The sequence below is a fragment of the Dreissena polymorpha genome, chromosome 3, assembly GCF_020536995.1.
Source record: "Dreissena polymorpha isolate Duluth1 chromosome 3, UMN_Dpol_1.0, whole genome shotgun sequence".
In the NCBI taxonomy this organism is placed as follows: Eukaryota; Metazoa; Mollusca; class Bivalvia; order Myida; family Dreissenidae; genus Dreissena; species Dreissena polymorpha.
The window spans coordinates 97960992-97978768 of NC_068357.1; the positions used below are offsets into that span (position 1 = coordinate 97960992).

Sequence of the window (17777 nt, forward strand, 5' to 3'; positions counted from 1 at the left end):
TATCCTGACAAATCACAAACGCTTGTTAAAAATTATTTGTTTTAAACATTGTAGTTGACATCTCTATTCTTCCAGTATTCTCGCGGTATTTCAAATAACGACACCCTACTGTTTATTTGTCAGAATTTGTGACGCATTTTCCATTCGCTCTCAGAAAGAAGTTTTACGTGTTATCATGAGCAATATTCTGGTAAGTTGTCGTTGTTATCCACCAGAAACACATTTATTCACAAAATTTAAAGATATTCCGATCTAACTTTTTAGTCTTTTAGCTTTAATTTTTAACGTATTTACACCTCGTCTGCTCGCACTTTACCGATATCCCGAAAGGTTACATATCACTATAATTAGTTTAGGCCTAAAACCACAAAATCCGATACCGTTGGATTTTTGTACCACAATCTTACGTAAAAAATCTTCCAGATTCGAAATCAACAAAAAACAAGACATTTATAATTGGTCTGCCTTATTGATCAAATTTTAAGATATTTGTTGGTTTTCCGTTTTGAGAAGCTGTTCTGCCAATGCAAGAGCTGGGCATCATACAAGCCATTCTATCCAGCAAAACTGACAGTTTTGGTTTACAGAAATCCACAAAGGAGGGATTCCTGAACTATTAAAATTTCCAAGCTATACACACAGTTATTATCTGTGGTGATCTTTATTGGTTCTGTTTGTTTACTTGGATGGAAGTTGAACATGTGTGAACTTTCATAGAACTTTGAAAAGTCTATATATGTCTATCTATAAACAAAAATCAGCTATGGTATAATAAGATCAGATGTGCAAACAATGTCAAAGGGTTGTTAAATTAACAATTTGAAGGCAATTATGCTAAAAAAAGAAAGTTCCCATGAAAATTGTGTCTGTATATCGACAAGTGTCTGCCGATAATTGTCAAACTAGTAATACAAAACTTACCACAAGTATGTAAAAGCACTAAGTACCTGTGATCATTTTTAGTAAGATAATGTAATTCTAAAAAGTAGCAAATAGCTTGTTTAGTAAATGCATAATGCAATTAATATGATTTCCGTTCTATTGTGTAATTAATAAATTGGTTGTTACTTATTAATCCATGATAAATGTTGTATGGCTAGTACAGAACCAGCAATGTTAATCTTGTAAAAGGTAATACAATAATACCACTTTGTAATTTCATATACGTAAATATTCTTGAAATGTAGGTTGATGACAGTGTTTTAGTTTTACTTATTTTGTAACTATTATGTTATGTGCAAATAAATGATGTGAAGTGTTTTGTATCCCCACACAATACCACATACCTTTTTATATATGTACTGTGTTATGTGTTATTTGAATGTTTAAATAAAAAAATATGGATGATATAACATGATGCATTCTAATATTTGCATTCAAATTGTAACTATAGAGCTAAGTGTATGCAGTTTAGACTGTGATTTTAGAATTGCTACAAAATGGCTAGTTTTTTAGTGGCGACAAAATTTAAACTATTCAACAATAGTTTGCGAAAGAAAATTAGAAACCTGCAAAATACCTGTATTTATCAAATATTTTAATTGCGAAACAAGTATGTTGTTATGCGGTTACAAATAATTATACATTGATAATAAATAAGAAGACAGTTAGTGGTGTTAACGTTTCCCAACAGTAGAAATCATTCTTCTGATGAAGTCAGGGATATACAGACGAAAGCTCCAGGTATGGCTTTCAATACGTAGTGTGTGTTATTTGACAGTCTAAAACTTATTGGATTAAAAAAAATCCTTTCAAATTTATCCATCAAAATTGATTTGACACATCACATGATTTTGATTATGTTAAATCAGTGTACTGTATGCTAAATGCAACTGCTTTAGCAAGCTGTCAAGTTGAATTGAGACATTTGATGAAACAAACTGTTTCCTGGGTAGGACCAGTACTTAGTGTCTATATGACTTACCATGACGTCGAAAGTCTACAAGACCTACTAGGTAGAAAGAGAAATGTACTTCGACGTTCAATTTTTACCGACCCTTGAGTGTTAGCCAATCAGAAGACACCTTACTTCTGTTGCTTTTAGAGATATTTGACATTGAACATTATTATTATCATTATTTATACCGAATTATGCGACTATCGACCGCTTACTCATAGATATTAAGCGTATTTATTAAACATTATTATTATTATAATTTATACCAAATTATGCGACTATCGACCGCTTACTCATAAATATTGTGCGTATTTATTGACCTGGCGTGGCGGAATTAACCTCTGACTTATGCAAGTTATGGTTATCACAAAATACAACCAACGGGGATGTTATAATACATTATTTATCCCGTTTATGCTTGGTAACTGTTTGGTGACCGTTGGAAATTTCCTACACAGTAATGCCCTGGACGGTCGTGATACTCCGCCCCGCATGATCAATAAATACTCACAATATGCTAAATCATTTTAATTTTTAAAAAGGTAACAATTGAATCTTCTTCAAATTTGTATATAATCTATTTCAATGCATTAAATACCTAAAACTTCTATGTGTTGTTTTTTTGTCATTCTGATATTTTTATTCATTTTGTCCTCAATTAAAAAAGAGATTTTAAACATTTATTATGAATTAATCTGAAGGAAAAGCGGCTCAAGAGACTAGTGTTTTGATTGGCTGTTCAGAAAATGTGTACGTCGAAGTACAAACATGTATGTCGAAGTACAAATTGTACTTTGACGTACAAATATATACTTCGAAGTGTATTTTATATTATATGTCGACGTACAATTATTGTACTTCGACGTACATTTCTCTTTTTAACTTGTAGGTCTTCTTGACTTTCAACCCAAATGGTACGCCATAGTATGTCTTTAGGGTTATCTAAAGAATGCTCCCACTTAAGGGATCAATACAGAGACCTCCCAGTGACTAAGCCAGTTAGCAGACACCCCATCCACTATACCACAGACACCGAACCAGCTATAAATTCCTGTGGCTAGAAAAAAAAATATGCTAGATCTTTAAGCTTGGAACATGTAACTCGTTTTAAGATTGATTTTTTTTATGCATAACTTAATTATTGCAACAATTATAATATTTTCAACACAATCATGTCCATATATTTATTAAAAAATACATGGTTATCAAAAATATATTACAAATTAGTGCTATTTCTGAGTAATTAGACTTAATGCTTGGAACCTTTCAAGTCTCTGCACGGGCAAACTATAATGAAACAATTTAATAGTAGTTGGTAGCCTCATGCGATTATCACGGGACAATACTTTATAACAAAGAACTGTCAAAACAAATTTTGACATTTGTTGATTACTTAAGTCTTTCTATGCGTAAAATGAACTGACATAATCTGCTGTAAAGATTAATATCATGAATGAGGTTTAGATTTATGATTGCTAATTGTGAAAACAGGTAAATCATCGAATGCCGCAATCTAGTTGCAATAATCCAATTTATAATTTCTCCGCCTCCGGGTCGCTGGGAGTTGCAACAGGTAACTGCATTTTTCACGTAGCGAATCCATGCGGCATTTTAATAGGTTAAATGAGCAACATAAACTTTTTTCTGGCATAAATAAACACAACATATCATAAATATAAATAACAAATATATCCCTAATGCGCGAATCATAACAACTTACTTGATATGATGTGCTTGCAAACTTTATTTAAAATGATATAAATCCATTTTCAAACACGTAAACGGTTCACCAAAGTGTTAGTTTTTGCAATGGAAAACACAAAGTATTTGAAATTATCCTGTCACATGCCTTTAAATCAGCCCGATAACCAGGTAACCTAATATCCCAAAAGATATCAGGCTAGATGACCACGTGACCTCGAATATCCGTCAGTTGCTGTCCGCGCATGCGCACGCCTGTACTATTTTCTATTTATAAATTATACTTGTTTTCAATTTAAAAAAATACAACACACGTGTAAAGTACTGTTTGTTTAAAAATTATTATTTTGACAGCATAATTTCGTCTTTGTGTATTGAATTAATAACGATTGACTCGATTTCTGTGTGGTTTAACAAGACGGAAGCTAGCCTAAGCGTTATGCATGACGTGACGTCACATTGTTTTTGCTGCGGCGCGTCCCATATTAAATATTTAAACACAAAATACTGGAAAACTATATATTTTAGAAACATTTCAAAGAATGTTGTTAATGTGACAGGATAAATAGAATAATAGATTGGTGACGTGGATGTAGAATGGTTATCTGGCTCGTCGGAGGATCTTATTGGGTGAGCCAAAGGCTCACCCGATTTTGGCTCACCCGATAACTTCCTCCGACTTGCCAGATAACCATTCTCCATCCACGTCACCAACCTATTATTCTCTATATATGCTATGTTATTATTACATTACATAGTAACCTAACGTCCGCCACTTTTCCGCAAAAACGTGACGTCAACACAACAATGAAAATCAAATGACGTCGTCTTCATTCATAAACAGTGCGCGGACAATCAAAGTGACGTCATACTTATCTCTAAACATAAACAGCTATTTTGCTTATTGATTCAAATAAACGGGAAATAATAATAACACAAATACATTTAAGGAACAAAGCATGACATTTTTGTACTATTTTGATTGAAGTGAAGTGCAGTACGCGGACATTTATTTCTTATCCGAATAGTGCACGTGCACTTTACTGAACTAATTCTTGGAATTTCCAGAACTATTTTCAAAACATTTGTCTTTGCCCGTGGTTTGTTGCAGAATAACCAACGGTAGTTTTCCTTCTTTGTATATAGAAAACAAGCTACGTGACGTGTTAGAATTTAAGTCAATATTGAAGCTTTCACATGGCCAGCCGTATTGTTGCACCAATCAATCCAGTTAGCCCAACGTGCCGCAATAGTGAAACATAACCTTATGCTATTAGGAGACAATTAATAAACAGAGACTAGTATGATTTTTCCTAAGATTTAATCTTTAATTAGTTGATTTTAACAATGAATCGGAATTTAAGTGACGAAATACTGGCTACAAGGGTACAGTTGAAACGAACATAAAACATTTTGTGAAATCAAACCTGGGAGAAAACTTACTGCACATGATTCTATCACAGCAACTGGCGAATCAGCGACCTATGTTAACATAGTGTCGAGATCCCATTAGTTAAAACCCAAACCTCACGTGGACAGCCAATCGGGGGCAGTCCGTATTTCCTCTCCCCAGATAAGAAACGCCAGAGCGTGACACAGCATGGACTTCCCCTCTATACATAGAGATGGAGGCCCCCCATCCCGTTGAACAGAGGTAGGCCCCAAACTTGAAATACAATACGACACCTCACTGACACACCTGCAGCCTTGTACAACTGTCAGTCCAAGGGAAAGACTAGGCTGAGATCCCCAACAAAGCATTCTGTCTCCCCAGGACCGCCACGAAAATATTCATTTTATATTTTTACCCCACAAAATAGCTTACAAAGGCCTAGGGTGCAAACAATCTTTTGATTCCGTGAATGCCGATAATTGTGCATTATTAGGTCTTCTCGACTGCAGTGATTGAGCATTGGCGGGTTTGTATTGAGTGGGCACGAAAAAACTGGTGCTGATTCCTGAATTTACATAAAGTAGCCAAAATTCTCCATTGATGACCATCCCCCAAGAAGAAAGTGGATTGTTAGCTTTTTGTACACGTAATTGTTCATCGTCCTTCCACCAGGAAAAGGACTTCTTGCCGCCATTAGAATATCCCTCAAGTATTTTAGTAATTCTTTGGACCGGGTAGGAAACTTTTCCAACAGAACCCCCATATAAATCACAAAAGCAGACGTCAATTGCGCTATTGAAAGCCTTGATGTTTCCAGTTTGGGCTGACTGACACACAGTTTTCCAACTATAATGTGGGCCCTTTTGCCGCTAAAATTTTAAGTTATCTACTTGATTTCAAGATAAGTCCCATATCTATGAATTTCAAATCCCAATCGTTTTCCCTTAATTTTAAAGGAATTGTACTGCCCACTTTGTCATAAACACTAGTCTCCTGGACTGTGCTCCAAACGTTATCAAAACTTGTAGGGAGCATGGTCGTTGGGGAAGGAAATTTAAATTGTGGAATCTCACCTTGAACTGAAAAAACATCATTATTCTGGACACTCTCTGTGTTCTCTGTCTCCCTTAGCCTCTTTGGTCCTCTGGTGCTGGATTGATTACCTCTCTATGTGGCCATAGTTACCTTGTGATGTTAACTGAAAATTGTCTAAACTTTGTTCTGCGTCTGCTGTGTTCCAAGGTTAGAAGGAAAATGAAGTTCTAACAGCTGGCCTATTGCATTCTGGGACTCTGACCCCAAGAGAGACAACCAGCTGTATTGCCTTGCAATTACCCAGTTGTGGTTATCTCCCTTGGAACAAAGAAAGTTTGAAAACATATCCTACTATACATACTGATTTCTTATCCAAATTGATTTAAATTGAATTATAGAATATAAAATTCATACAATCAGGTTTAAAAAAGTAATTTTTATGGTTAGAAAACACATACAGATCGGGCCCTGGCGCTGGCCCCATTCATTAACTACAACCAAGTGTGAAGGTGTGGCCCTGGCGTTGGCCCCATTCATTCCCCTCACCCCAGTGTGAGGTTATGCCCTGGCGCTGGTCCCATTCTTCCCCCTACCCCAGTGTGAGGGTATGGCCCTGGCGCTATCCCCATTCACCCCCCTCACCCCAGTGTGACGGTATGCCCTGGCGCTTTCCCCATTCATATCCCTCACCCCAGTGTGAGGGTTCGCCCTGGCGCTGGTTCCATTCATCCCCTTTACCCCAGTGTGAGGGTAATGCCCTGATGCTGGTCTCATTCATTCCCTTCACCCCAGGGTGAGGGTATGTCCTGGCGCTGGCCCCATTCATCCCCCTAACCCAAGTGTGACGGTATGCCCTGGCGCTGGCCCCATTAATCCCCCTCACCCCAGTGTGAGGGTATGGTTCTGGCGCTGGCCCCATTCATCCCCCTCACTCCAGTGTGAGTGTATGCCCTTGCGCTGGCCCTATTCATCCCCCTCACCCCAGTGTGAGGGTATGCCTGGGCGCTGCCCCCATTCATCCCCCTCACTCACTGAGTAAAAGTGCGGTTTTCACGTTGGAATTGACGACTTTCTTAAGTGATAGCACTTGCATTCATATAGTAAAATTGAGAAGTGTGAGTTACAATTTCTCTTGGTGCCTACAAGGTATTGTAGATTGTCACAATGCAACGGTTCGATAGTCTTAATAGATGTGCTATGTTTTATATGTAATCTAGCCTACAACTAGTATATTACTTCAATAGCTTTCAGAACAAAAGATTAATTCAGTGCACTCGTTTATGTTATTTACACTACTATAAGTATAACTCTGAACTGAGTTATTCAAGAATGTTTCTAATATGTCACTCAATGAAAGAAAACGTGAGATCTAGAATAGCTTATTGTCCCCTACCGGTGAAACCGGAGGGGACTTATTGTTTGCGCTCTGTGTGTCCGTCAGTCAGTCAGTCTGTTACACTTTTCTTGATCCTGTGATTTTTTTTTTTCATATTTTTTCACGAAACTTGGAACATGGATCGATGGCAATATGGAGATTATGCACGTCATTTCATTTTGTTCCTACGTCAAAAATTCTGGTTGCTATGGCAACACATATATACAAAAAATCTTACAATGGTAGAGTTTCACAGGTGGGGACCATATTGCTTGACAAAAGTCTTGTTAAAACTATCTCTTATGTTTTACATTAGTGCACATGTATTACAAAATGAACAAAGGTTTTATCGTTTATAAAGGTATATAAACATCAACTGTACACTTGTGTATGTACCTTGTTAACCTTAAACATGCACCCGTTTAGGATAAATTGTAGAAGAACCTCCGGCGGATTTATTGTACATGCTGACTTTTTTGACGATGCAAAGATAATTTTTGTCCAGTTATCAGTTAAACTTAGAACGAACGGGACGGCGTAAAGTTTATTTCACTATTATGTAGAGGACTGCACAATAATATATAATCTAAATGAACACTGTTAGTTGTTTAATTTTAGTTTTAGCTTCGTCAAGCGTCTTTAAACGGACTACTTAACATAAAGAATGCATTATTTTTAGTATTTTAAATAACCACAATTTCCGCAAAACGCGTTTAAGCACATTCTACTGTTCATCATCATCATAACATCATCATTATCATCATCATCATCATTGCCATCATCAATCCCTTTGCCAGTTGGTCCGTTGGAGGGAATGAGGGACGACGATACAGAAATCCTCCTCCTGTCAGGTCCTGTCAAAAGTGAAAGAAAACGTACGCAATTTCGTGTATTTATTTTATAGATAAATGTACGAAGCTCTTGTACAAACAAATAAGGTTCTGCTTACAAGCTTTTCATTTAGATATTCAGTATCTTTCAAAGAAAACAAACAAATAATTGTGTCGTACAGTATTCAAGTTAAAGTTTCTATTTGTGTTTTTAATTTTCACACAAATGTGTGTAAGAAACGTTGAATTCATTGTACTAGGGCTACCACTGTAATTCAAACCGATCCAACTTCAGTTCATCGCAAAATATCTGCGGTGTCAAATGTTTGATTTTCATGGGTTGCATATATTTGACATACGGACGACATTATTGTACTGGCAACTTTTGGTAGCCATATAGTAATATGTTGGGATGCAATACAGCGACCATGATTTACAAACGGTGTTGTTGAATGACTTAAAAATAAAACGGAGTTTGTTTGTATTTGACAATCGAGCTATTTAAGGTCTCCTACCATAAAAAATAAGAAAACAATTAAATATTACCATTCTATCTTTAATTATGAACGAGGCATTATGACCTGACATGAATTTCTGGCATCAAATACTATGCTAATATTATTGTTATTGCAATGTACCGTACTAGTCGTAAAACGAAAATCCTTTAAAACATTTTTAAAAAATATTGATATCAAAGAAAAAGGATTTGTAGTGATATAACGGTGTGAAGCAGTGTAAAAAGTAAAACTTCAATGCAAATTGACGGTCATAGATTTGGTTTGTATGCAGTTAGATGAGGTTTTGCAGCTAAGCTCAAAGTGAATCAGATTCATTTATTTCTGAACAAACTATTTAAACATACCATTGTGTAATATATCGCACCATTGGTGCAAAAAGGTACAATGTGCCTTCTAATTTTAAGTCACATGGTACCTTTTTGCACAAATGGGGCAATATGTCATACAATATATTTATTTCTGATTTAAATAGCCATAACGAAGTGTACGTGTTCGTGTACGTATATGTTGATTGCGATGTTTCAGCCCACGTTATAACTGATTTTTGCCATATTTAATATGATGGTGCATTTTTATTAAGCATTTGTTGCATTTGTCGGAGAACAAACAGTCGCGTCGAAGAGAGATGAACTCAATTAGCAATGATGGGTTACGGGCCCTAATAAAAGTGATGATGGTGCCTAGACTCACACTTATTGTTCGATGTATGCGTCGAATTTATTGGTAAGAATTTCCGTACAATTATGTTGTACCCGACGAATAACTCTAGTTACAATGAAAGGTGCAATTCGACTCTAAGACTCTAGTTTTGGTCCAATTAGTACGTCGAATTGAAGAGTAATAATTCCTATCACTATGATGCTTTGTCCGTCATAATCAACGAGGAAAAACACCAGTTTCTATGACGAGAGAAGCTTCGAATCCAAGCGAGATATCTCCTGTCACTACGACATTATAGATGATGCGTTTGACTGACTCATGCAAGTAACTTCGATGCCTCTGCAAAAAAAAAGAAATCTAAATTCATTTGGCAATATATATAAAGATTTTTTTGCACAATACTACACTGATATGGTAACGACAGTACCAACGTTAAATGCCTACTTTAGGAACATGCATACTATCATTAATAATCCTACTTTATGCAGCACAAAGAACGGTTGTACAATTAAGTGTGCTTAATTATTATGTTTTAGTACCATATTGTAGAAAGGTTACTAAAAGAAATCATGTGTAATGTAGCTTTGGTCGCAAAAAATAAATAATTTGATAATAGGTAAGCTTTTTGTGTAAAATAAAAGCAAGTGTATTTGTAGCGAAAACGTTGTTTTTTTTCCCAAAAACAAATGTAGTCATTGATGTTTTAATTTGAATAATAAATATATATTTTTTTAACTAAGAATTTAAATGAAAATTTTATCAAAGAGCAGAGGAAAAAAAACAGTTATACATATCTGTCTTAAAATCCCAATCTTATGATACCATGAATAGCACTAACTGTACATGGAAACATGTAAGAAAATTACTAAGTTTGTAAATCAATTCACTAAAATACAACAAAAAAACAATCATAACATAAACATTTGTTTGTTCCTATTTATTTTTGTCCCGACTCCATCGAATGCCTAAGGTTTATTCAGTCACTCTCGAGTCCATTTTCTCGAAAGAACAAGCTTTATTTAGTACAAGACCTTCTTACCCATAACGCTCAACGTTCCGCTCCGGTCAGTGTCTAGTTGGTCAAAAAGTTCGTCCACTTCCTGGTCAGTTAGTTGCTCGCCTAGACTGGTTAAGCATCGCTTGAGCTCATCGCGATCAAGTGTTCCATTTCCGTCACGATCGAATATCCTGTGAAACATTGAAATGTTAAAATGAGTACTTGTCAATACATGAATATTGTGTGTCCATTTTGTAGCAATAGTTTTGGTGTTTTTACCATAAAAAGGTGTCACTATTTTGAAAGGAAGAGAAGGTAGACAATTACACATCCAGGTCAATGATCTCGGTCGACACATTTAGAAGGTTCTTCATTCCCTCTCTATCAAGATGTTCTTCGGCCGATGACAGCAAGATTTCTTTATTTTTGCTGATGATAGTGTAGATATCACTTTCAAGGATGTTAAGGACTGCAATCTTGTCACGTAGCTGTTCTTAAAATACCTCTGCAATCTCTGGATCTGTCAGTTTCGCCAAGTCAAATCTAATGCGCTAGTTCTTTAACTTATTCTTCTGATGGTGAACACAAAGACAAAGAAATGAAACATTGTTACCGCCGATGTTTTATTTCTTCGTCTTTGGAATGATAGCTGTATTGTAAAGTCTTGCTGAGATACGAATGGATATGAGCCTGCTGGAGACTGGGATGGAACTGAGTTTCCGGAAACAGAAATTATGGTTGAAGTCAGGTAAACATCATGTGCCCGACCTCCCAAAGAAGCCGATGCCAAACGGCAGAGGCACTGTCTCTACGCTGGAAACCCCATAAATCCTCAGACCCCACTCTTCTTTAGAATGATCCCAGATTAGAAGCGGATAACGAAAGGCCGTCCTTCCTTAAGACAGAGGTGTAGAAGGCAGTGCGTAGTCTAAGAACATGAAAATCAACAGGATAGCTTCAAGTACTTGGTAGCAACACTGGCCATTTATCCCACCAATATCGCTGAGGTCCGAATAATAATTGCCATGGCGACTGCAGTGGTGGCCAGCATGAGCAGGTTGTTGACAAGAAGTTCCAGCTTCACCACAAGGTACAGGCTTCACAAGCCTGTCGTCGTCTTCGTCCTTCTATACGGCTGCGATACGAGGGCACAGAACGCAGAATACAGGCTTTTAAACACAAATGTGTCGAAGACTGATTCGCTTCCCCTATCAGGATCAAACGAAAAGCTAGTACCTCCGCAACATGACAGCAGCACTTTTTGGCCCACAATAAAGTATTCTGGCGACCGCCAAACGATGCACGCATGTCACTAAGCACGACTCAATGTGAAGGAATGTGCTCCAGAGCACGCTAGATGGAGGTCACCGTCGATGCCGCCAGGAGAAAAGTTGGATGCACAAAGGGAAAAAGTGACCATGCATCCCTATGTATAAGCTTCTGGCAGCAAACGACAAACCTGACTTGCGGACGATCTGTGTGTCGTCGTTCCTCGTATTTCCCTCAACGGCCATTCGTTTATGATGGGTATTCCCCATCATTGAGAATGATGATGATGATGATGATGATGATGATGATGATGATGATGATGATGATGATGATGATGATGATGATGATTCGTTATAAACTGCACCATAGCAAACATAAACTTGTTTCTCATAGCTAGAGCTGCAGGTACAGTATCAACTATAGGTGTTAATTCAATATTTTTCATACCGAAACGCTTCCAGGAGGTCGAATTCAGGATTTGTTTTGCTTAGAAGTTCTTCCTCCATAATCTGCTCAAAAACTTCAAGGCTGACCTTTTCTGTAAATGGAAAAAAAAATCTATTTTGTATCAATTCCTAAAATGGGGGTAATTTCAGAGAATATTATCGAGACAATCGTTTTTGGTTAAGGGGCAATACTAATACAATACATGGCAAAGAATAAGCAACGAAAATTGAATGCTAGATAGATTTACATGTGAAGGCTCAGCTATACATTTATTAAAATCATACAGCACAACTTGATATACGATAAATTAAAAGAATAGCTTCTCTATTTTAATACAGTTCTTTATAAATAGCAATAAATGTTAATAGTAAAATATGTTTAGTATTGTTTTAGAATATGTTGTATGACAGTTTTTCAAAATCCGTTAAGGGCTTCAACAATAACCTTATTTCATAATCTCTTAAATAATCATTATCATCACCACTACCATCGTAATCACCAGCATCATGATAATTGTCGTCGTAGTAATCATAGCACTCGTTATCATTGTATAAATAAAACATTTATAACAAAACAGCGCACATACTGTTTTTGATGTTGTATTTTTCAGCGAGTTTCTTCACGTCTGACACAGTAGGGTTCAAACCAAGGATTTGAAGCCCCTTTCGAAGCTCCTTTGTTGTCAAGACGCCGGATTTGTCAGTGTCTATCATAGCGTAGATGGACTTAATGTCTGAAACAAGAAATAGCTATTAATTAGCTCGTATAATATAAGTCAGTAAAGAATATTATTATAAACCTTCGGTTCGCCTTCGATGTTGACCTTTACACAAAACAACGCCTGGATAAGCTTTTTGTAAGTAGCAAACATTGAAAAGTCTATTGACACAAGTAGAAAATGTCCGTAAAAAAGTTTGCCTTTTGCGGTTTTCGTATAGTCTGGTAATTTAACTTGGACATACTTGTCCGTAAAGTTTCGTATCTTGTCGCCAATTTACTCATGTAAAATTACGTTCATGCGCTTGGAAGTTGGATGAAGTTTAAACAACGGGTTGTTTGTCATTTGCGCACAAATGCTCTTTATAAAGACTGAGGCCAAACATCAAGACTCGAGTGTAAGAGCGGTGTATCTGCATCGCATTTCAATAGCATACTGTATACAACTGTTGCACACTCGGATCGCTTTACATGGGACTCACTTGCTTTCTGCTCGGGTGTGAGTCCCTCCGTTGTACGCCGGATCTCTTCCTCAGCCTCATCGTCGTCAAACAGACCGTATTCCTCCTCATCCATAACGGCCTACAGAGAACGTATTTTCATCAGTATCATGATCATTATCATCATAATATCATTAACATCATCGTTATTTAAATAATCATATTCGCCGTGGCCATCATCATAAGCATCATCATCACTACCAACTTTAATATTCATCCTATTCAAAATATTAACTATATTCATCTTATTCATAATCAATACCATCAACGTTTTCTTAATAATCGTCATTATCATGATCACATTATCATTAGCAGCAATAATAACAACACATTCATAATAACTATCCTTATCTATGTCGTCGTCTTTATCATCATCAACATGATTGTGTTGTTGTCATTATCATCATTTTTATCAGTATATACCGTCGTCACGGTCTTCATAGTTGTCATTATAATCATTTTCGTGATTACAAACGATCGAAAATGATTATTATCATCTTAATCATAACCATTAGCATATTCATCATAAAGAACATAATCATCAACTGCCTTTAAGCCTTCATTTTCATAAATATCTAGTGTAAGTGGTGGTAGCGGTTTGGATAGTTGTGTTGATAGTGGTGTTGATAGTGGAGTTGGTAGTGGATGTCCTGTTGGTAGTTCCGCTAATGATGGTGATGGTGGAGGTAGTGGATGTAACGGTAATATTAGTAGAAGAATAAGTCGAATAAGAAGTCTTTTGTAGTAGTAGCAGTAGGAGCAGGTACTGGAGTAGTAGTAGTAGTTGCAGTAGCATTTACAGTAGTAGTAAACGTGGAACTAGTAATAGTATTAGTTGTAGTTGTTGTTGTTGTAGCAGAAGTAGCTGTTGCTCATGCAGTAGTAGTCGTTGTAGTTATAGTAGTCGGTGTTGTTGCTGTTGTAGTTGTTGCTGTGGTTGTGCTGATGATGTTGTTGCTGTTGTTGTATAAGAAGCAGAAACAACAGGTGCAGCCGAGGTTGCAGTTGCTGTTGTAGTTGCTGTTGTGCTGATGATGTTTTTTTGTTTTTGTTGTTGTTGTTGTATAAGAAGCAGAAGCAACATATGCAGCCGAGGTTGTAGTAGTTGTAGTAGTAGTGATATTGATCTTTGTTAATATTTTTAGAAGTAGTACTTAATACTATCTCTTTGGTTATCCGTAACAACATCAACACGTTATGATGTCTAAACGTGAAGTTTACATCATTAGCCACCATCAAAGTTGTTATTTAAAGTAAGCACTGCAAAATTACAGTGAAACATTGTTCAACAAACAAATACATTCGTAGCTTCTGTGAATTTCAACCTTACTTATTTCAAGTATGTTCCAAATAAGTCGCACGATGAAAGTTAATAAACATAAAGCGATGCTCCAATAAAATTTGTTTTTCACGCTGATGCACTGCCTGCTCTAAATCGACACAAGTTTGGTTGAATTCAAACGTATATCGAAATACCCTGAATTGTTAGATCATTCAAATCCAATTTGTGTGTACAGGTGCCTGTTTAAAAATATGCAAGTTTAAGTCAAGCTTACCCGATTTAATACTTTAGAATATTCGTGTGTAGATAGAATTAAAAATTGGATGCGGTCAACCGTTTAATCCGAGTATTTACCATACTACTTTCAAGAGTTTTGCGAAAATAAGTCAACGGCACTCAATGTTTACATAGTCATCTTAACCTTATATTACTGTGTTATACAGGTGTCGTGTTTATGAACGTTCAGTTCCGTGCCAGTGCTGCGTTGTGCAAAGGCTATACGTGCGTTTCCACTACAACATAGGGAAATCAAGCGCCAAATAAATGCCGCGTCGAATGTTCTGGTGTGTTTTTTTAATTGTGCGTTTTATTTAAATACACAGATGCAATTGTGCGACACTTGAAGGAAGAGTTGACGGGACACAGATCCTTTATCGACCCTTAGGGGACTCCTTTGGCAGATGTCTGATGAAACATTCGAACTTAAATCGACAATAATGTCAAACATTGCGAGCATAACAAACATTTTTTTTTTTCATTTTTATAATTCGTGCTGTGTTAGTGTTCAACGAAATTGACTTAGCATTTATAAATTAGGTTTAAAAGGTAAAGGTGTGTAGTAAGATTATTATTATTACATTATTATTGGCTTGACTCTTGATTTGATTATTAAACCAACCAGCACCACCAAATAAACGTCATGTCATGACATTTTTTTCTGATTTATAATCCGTGTTAACACGTATGGAAAGAATTTAGCAGTTATTACTAGTTTTTTTATGTAGAATATGTTATATATATATATATATATATATATATATAGGTGTATCAACATGTACTTAAACCCGTGTATTAATGGTAGTAGTAGTGGTAATTTAAGTGATAGTAGTAGATATTGTTGTAGTTGTTGTTTGGCGGTATGCAGGCGAAGCAAAAATACCTCTTCTGTTCCGACGGTCGAATGATACATTCCTTCTATGTTACTTAGCAACGAGTGTTTGTGTTCAATAATCCGTAACAACGGCAAAAAAGAGTAATAGTAGGATTAGAAATTCACACAAACACAATATTTCCCATACGTGTTATCAAATCAATTTCATTACGTGAATTATGTAGATGATTGCACCATCAAATCACGGTACACATCCTCATATGTTTAACTTTAGTTTGGACATTGTCAGTTGCTTTTTTAAAGAGACTGTGTCATAAAAAACTTGTCTTATTTGAGGCTAATTTTTTCATGAACATGTATTCGAAATTCATATTGCAATACCATTTATAAAAAAAATATGTTATACTATGTACACAATACAAAGGGTTAATGCATATTTAGAGTTTCACAATTTCATTGTTTATAATTATACGGCATAACTGTGAGTATCGTATATTATCGTAGTTTACACGTGAAATCTTACATAGCATTCTATCAAAGTTGGTAAAAGCGAAATCAACATCATTTTTTGTATGGCTCTTCTTAATCTTATCCCTTGCTTGGCTTTTCAATTTTTTACATTTTTCTGTGTTCTTTTATCGAATTAATTAGTGTGTTCTACGGTGAGTTTTAATGACACAAAGCTATATATCGCTAATTTATATAACATAATATAATCCTTTCTATTATTTAATTAAATTATATCATGTTTACGTAAAAGCCGAGTTTTCGACGATCTACATGCTTTAAGTTTTTCGCATATACTTAGATGAATGGATATTGTATATCTGTTTAATCCTTTGAAAGCCGAATACCTTTTTATAATCATAAAGCACATAGTAGCAAATCAGCTTTTCATCCGCGACTCGCAAATATTTATAGAAGAACGGACGAGAATACTCAATAATATACTCTTTCATATCTTAACAAATTAAGATCAATACGAGTATGAATGTACATTTTTATTCAAGCGTATTTAAAAAGAGCAACTTCAAAGTAATTTCACATGACCAGATTTGTGAACTGCAAATAAAATTCAAAACTGTACGATTGAAAATCACGAAACATACATTTCGGCTCTTAAAATCGTTTTTATTTAGATCAAAAACTTTGCTTCGGGCTAAGTCCTTTCTCCAAAAATATCATATAAAATATTAAACATTTTACATGGCTTAATTCGATGGTTCAATTTACGTTAGTCGACAGCTTAAATTTTAAGATTTTAAAATTCTTAAATCCAAACACGATTGGAAGTCGCATTGGCGCTAATGTTGTAGAATTAGAGGTCATAATAGTATAAAACAACAACAATAGCAATAGAGTAAAAAACCTCCATTATTGCTAAATTAATGGACTTAGATAACAAAACTCTATTAATAGCAGTGGAAAAAGTAGTAGCAGCAGCAGCAACAGCAGCAGCAGCAGCAGTAGTAGTAGTAGTAGTAGTAGTAATAGTAGTAGTAGTAGTAGTAGTAGTAGTAGTAGTAGTAGTAAAAGTAGTAGTAGTAGTAGTAGTAGTAGTAGTAGTAGTAGTAGTAGTAGTAGTAGTAGTAGTAGTAGAAGCAGTAGCAGTAGCAGTAGCTGTAGTAGTAGTAGTAGTAGTAGTAGTAGTAGTAGTAGTAGTAGTAGTAGTAGTAGTAGAAGTAGTAGTAGTAGTAGCAGCAGTAGTAGTAGTAGTAGTAGTAGTAGTAGTAGTAGTAGTAGTAGTAGTAGTAGTAGCAGTAGCAGTAGCAGTAGTAGTAGTAGTAGTAGTAGTAGTAGAAGTTGTAGTAGTAGTAGTAATGGCAGTAGCAGAAAAAGAATCAGCAGCAGCGGCAGCGGCAGCAGCAGTAGTAGTAAAAGTAACAGTAGCTGTAGTTAATATTAGTAGTAATTTACACCATTACACTGTTTCCCATACGCAACAGCAGCAGCAGCTGAAGCAGCGCAGTACAAGCAAAAGAAGAAGAGGTACAACTATCAGTAGTAGCAGTGGTAGTAGTAGTTGTAGCATACTGGTGGAATCT

General features: G+C 35.9%; 2 protein-coding genes across 2 annotated transcripts in view; one reads left to right on the top strand and one right to left on the bottom strand.

Annotated features, from left to right (window-relative positions):
* Window positions 1–3364: 3364 nt before the first annotated feature.
* LOC127875458 (kelch domain-containing protein 3-like) overlaps window positions 3365–17777 on the top strand; it is a 58471-nt gene continuing 44058 nt past the window's right edge. The window contains exon 1 of the mRNA XM_052420521.1: window positions 3365–3388. The gene's annotated coding sequence lies outside the window, so the exon portion shown is untranslated. The remainder of the gene's footprint in view (window positions 3389–17777) is intronic.
* Window positions 8577–14829, bottom strand: LOC127875463 (uncharacterized). Its single transcript, XM_052420529.1, has 6 exons — window positions 14670–14829; window positions 13322–13421; window positions 12709–12855; window positions 12123–12213; window positions 10449–10597; window positions 8577–9748 (listed from the first exon to the last, which is right to left on the bottom strand). Exons 2-6 carry the CDS (start codon window positions 13413–13415, stop codon window positions 9726–9728), a joined length of 504 nt encoding a protein of 167 aa, XP_052276489.1. The 5' UTR covers window positions 13416–13421; window positions 14670–14829; the 3' UTR covers window positions 8577–9725.